At 36.2% G+C, this 3103-nt stretch overlaps 1 protein-coding gene across 1 annotated transcript; it reads left to right on the plus strand.

The window, feature by feature from the left end:
* The first annotated feature begins 1220 nt into the window (after positions 1–1220).
* Positions 1221–2672, plus strand: LOC145094353 (replication protein A 70 kDa DNA-binding subunit A-like). Its single transcript, XM_079032590.1, has 2 exons — positions 1221–1622; positions 1981–2672. The coding sequence occupies exons 1-2, from the start codon at positions 1324–1326 to the stop codon at positions 2537–2539; spliced, it is 858 nt and encodes a 285-aa protein (XP_078888716.1). The 5' UTR covers positions 1221–1323; the 3' UTR covers positions 2540–2672.
* Positions 2673–3103: the final 431 nt, after the last annotated feature.

Here is a 3103-nt window from a genome sequence, read left to right on the forward strand (position 1 = left end):
CCCACGGGGTAGGCCAACACCCTAATATGCTAGGCGGTTACCGGTTGAAAGAGACTGAAGGGGTAAGCCAGCACCCTGATATGCTAGGCAATACCGGTTGAAAGAGACCGAAGGGGTAGGCCAACACCCGGGTATGATAGACAGTATGTTTGTTGTATGGTATGTGGTATAATGGGGGAACTCACGAAGTTTTGTGCTTACGGTTTTCAGTTTTGGTTTCAGATACTTCTCCTTCGAAAGGAAAGGAGTCGGCATGATCGCAGCGCATCACACTATGATTTTCCGCACGTGATATCTTTGGGAGTTGTACTTTGATGATTTTTTTTCCTACGACATGTTTTGGTTACTGAGATATTGGTTTTTGATTATGACATGGGATGACACTATTGATGTTTTCAAACTATCGTTTTTTATGAATTACTTAATTAAAAACAAAATTTTTGGTCTTAAATTTTGGGATGTTACAAAGGAGTTACCAAAAGGCTTCTAACTCAGTGATATCATATTGGGTTTTGTATTCCCTTTTTGAGGTCAAGAGTGTCAAATCTCGTATGGGACATCGGTGGAATATGGGGTAATATAGATGTAGATTAGATTTGTTGTTTAATAAAAACAAAGAGCAAGCCCCAAGAGGAATGTGACTAACAATTGGTAATTTCACAATGTTAGCTCTTGAGTCAAACATGTTTCTTGTTTGAGTACTAACCGGGTCTACTAAGAGGTTGAGCATGACCCTATCAGATTTAGATGGTTTGATATCATACCAAGAAGTGTCTGACTTGGTAATGTACCAACTCTGACGTGCTTCTTACTTGGTCAGATTAAGAGTTGTGTCTGACCCGGTCGTCTCAACCAATTATGACTAAATCAACGACTATCAAACAACCTCTAAACTGTAAATATATCATATCAGTTAGTGACTATCACGCGACCGTAAGATGCAAATATATCATATTGGTCCCAAATATGCATCATTGAGGCCTTTTACACTATATGTAATCAAAATTCATATTTTTCAAAATTGAAAATGTGGTCGCTAAAAATAATATAATGAATAAGTAACAAATATCATATGTACCGAACAACCAAACATTTTGCATAAAGAAAAAACAAGGGGTTCTTTACTAGAAGGTGTTGATATTATAGGTTGGTTAAGTGTAAGATTCTGCTAAATATAAAAACAAAAAATATTCCTCCCTAATTTCCCGCCCTTTCATCATTCGGTCTCTCAATATTTCTCTGTCATAGGGTTTTCAAATTCCCAAACTGCACATACTCGAACAAACGAAATCTCTGCGATCAAACTTCTTCCGATCAAAGATTATGGTGGTGCAACTGACGGAAGGCGCAATAGCGATGCTATCTTCTGGGGAATGGCAACCGGCGGACGTGAAACCTGTGCTTCAGGTGATAGAACTTCGGGGTATTCCGTCACAGACTTCTTCTGCTGTAAGTGGAGGAGAAAAACCGGAGAGATACGGGCTTATGCTATCTGATGGCTTGTTTTTTCAGAAAGCGGTGGTTGCTACTCATCGGAATAGTATGGTTAGATCTCAGCAGATGCAGAAGGGTTCTGTTGTTCAGTTGAGGGAGTATGTCTGTAATTTCATCCGTGACCGACCGTACGTACTGCTTTCATTATTTTTCATTCGTTATGTTTGTGTGAAGTTAGTGTATGTGGATTTCCTTCAGCGAATTGACGAAATACTTTCTTCCTTACAATATTGTTATCACAGATAGAATTTTTTTTTAAATAAAAAACTGGAGCACTAGAGAGTGTATGTAGCAATTTTTGAGTATCTGTCTACTTTTTGGTAATATAATATCGATATATATCTCTAGGAAGTAGTATATATTAGTTGTATTTAAGAAGTTTTCCTTTGATAGCAACAAGTGAAGGTGTACTTTACAAGGTATGCCATTTGTTCATCACTTTTTATATGTCAATTGATACCTGACATCTTTCCATTTACTTTTCAGCATTTTTATAATCATCGACCTTGATGTGATTATTGGAACCTGTGATCTTATCGGTGATGCAAAATCATACCCTCCTACATCAAACTCTGCATCACCTATAAACAGTTATCCCCTTCCATGGACAGTGTATCCAAACAGGGGACCCACAGCAAAAAACAAAGCGACACCTAGGATTATATTTATCCCCATTGCTGCTTTGAACCCGTGTCAAGGTAGGTGGACTATAAAAGCCAGAGTGACTTCAAAACAAGAACTTATACGTTACAACAATGCAAAAGGAGATGGCAAAGTTTTTTCCTTTGATCTTCTTGACTCTGATGGTGGTGAAATACGTGTCACATGCTTCAATGCTGTAGCTGATCAATTCTTTGACCAAATTGAAATTGGTAAAGTTTACTACATTTCAAAAGGCAGTGTAAAACCTGCTTCAAAAGCTTTTAATCATTTAAAAAACAACCATGAAATCTTACTGAACAACACATCAACAATTCAACCTTGCTTTGACGACGGTTCTATTCCACGTCAGCAGTTTCAAAGAGTTCTATTGGGTGACTGGTAGGGAGAAGAAGAGAAGATGGTAGGAGAAAACATTGACCATAATAATGTTACACATTAAGCTTGTTTGAACCCTAAGTTTTATTTTTAAATTCTTAATTTAGCACAAATATATATATGAAATTATGTTTTCAGTCGTTGAAAGGACGCATGGATATGCCTCTTAATTCATGGATTTTTATAACCTAAGAACTACCATTAACGTTAATGGTATTCAACCTACCGATAGACAAACTGTTGAAACTTTATTGTATTTTTATTTATAACTTTTTTTGTTATAAATTAGGGATACTAAAGGTTGTTGGTGTAGGTGGCTAATTCATTGTTGTATGTAACATGTATCCCACATTATAAGAAAAAATACAACCGAAAAGTTTCATTTTTAAAACATTAGATATACTACAAAATGTAGTTTATATTATTAAAGGTTAAAAGACACATCGACAGCCCTAGTTAAATAGCAAATTGGTTGTTACATTACATCAACAACAAGACATCTATTTTGAATATTGATATCACATCTTGAAGTTAACCTTCTTCCTTTACCTTGCTATCGGTATTCATCAAG

This window comes from Lactuca serriola, chromosome 3 (genome assembly GCF_051521515.1).
Source record: "Lactuca serriola cultivar US96UC23 chromosome 3, Lser_US96UC23_V15, whole genome shotgun sequence".
Taxonomy (NCBI): Eukaryota; Viridiplantae; Streptophyta; class Magnoliopsida; order Asterales; family Asteraceae; genus Lactuca; species Lactuca serriola.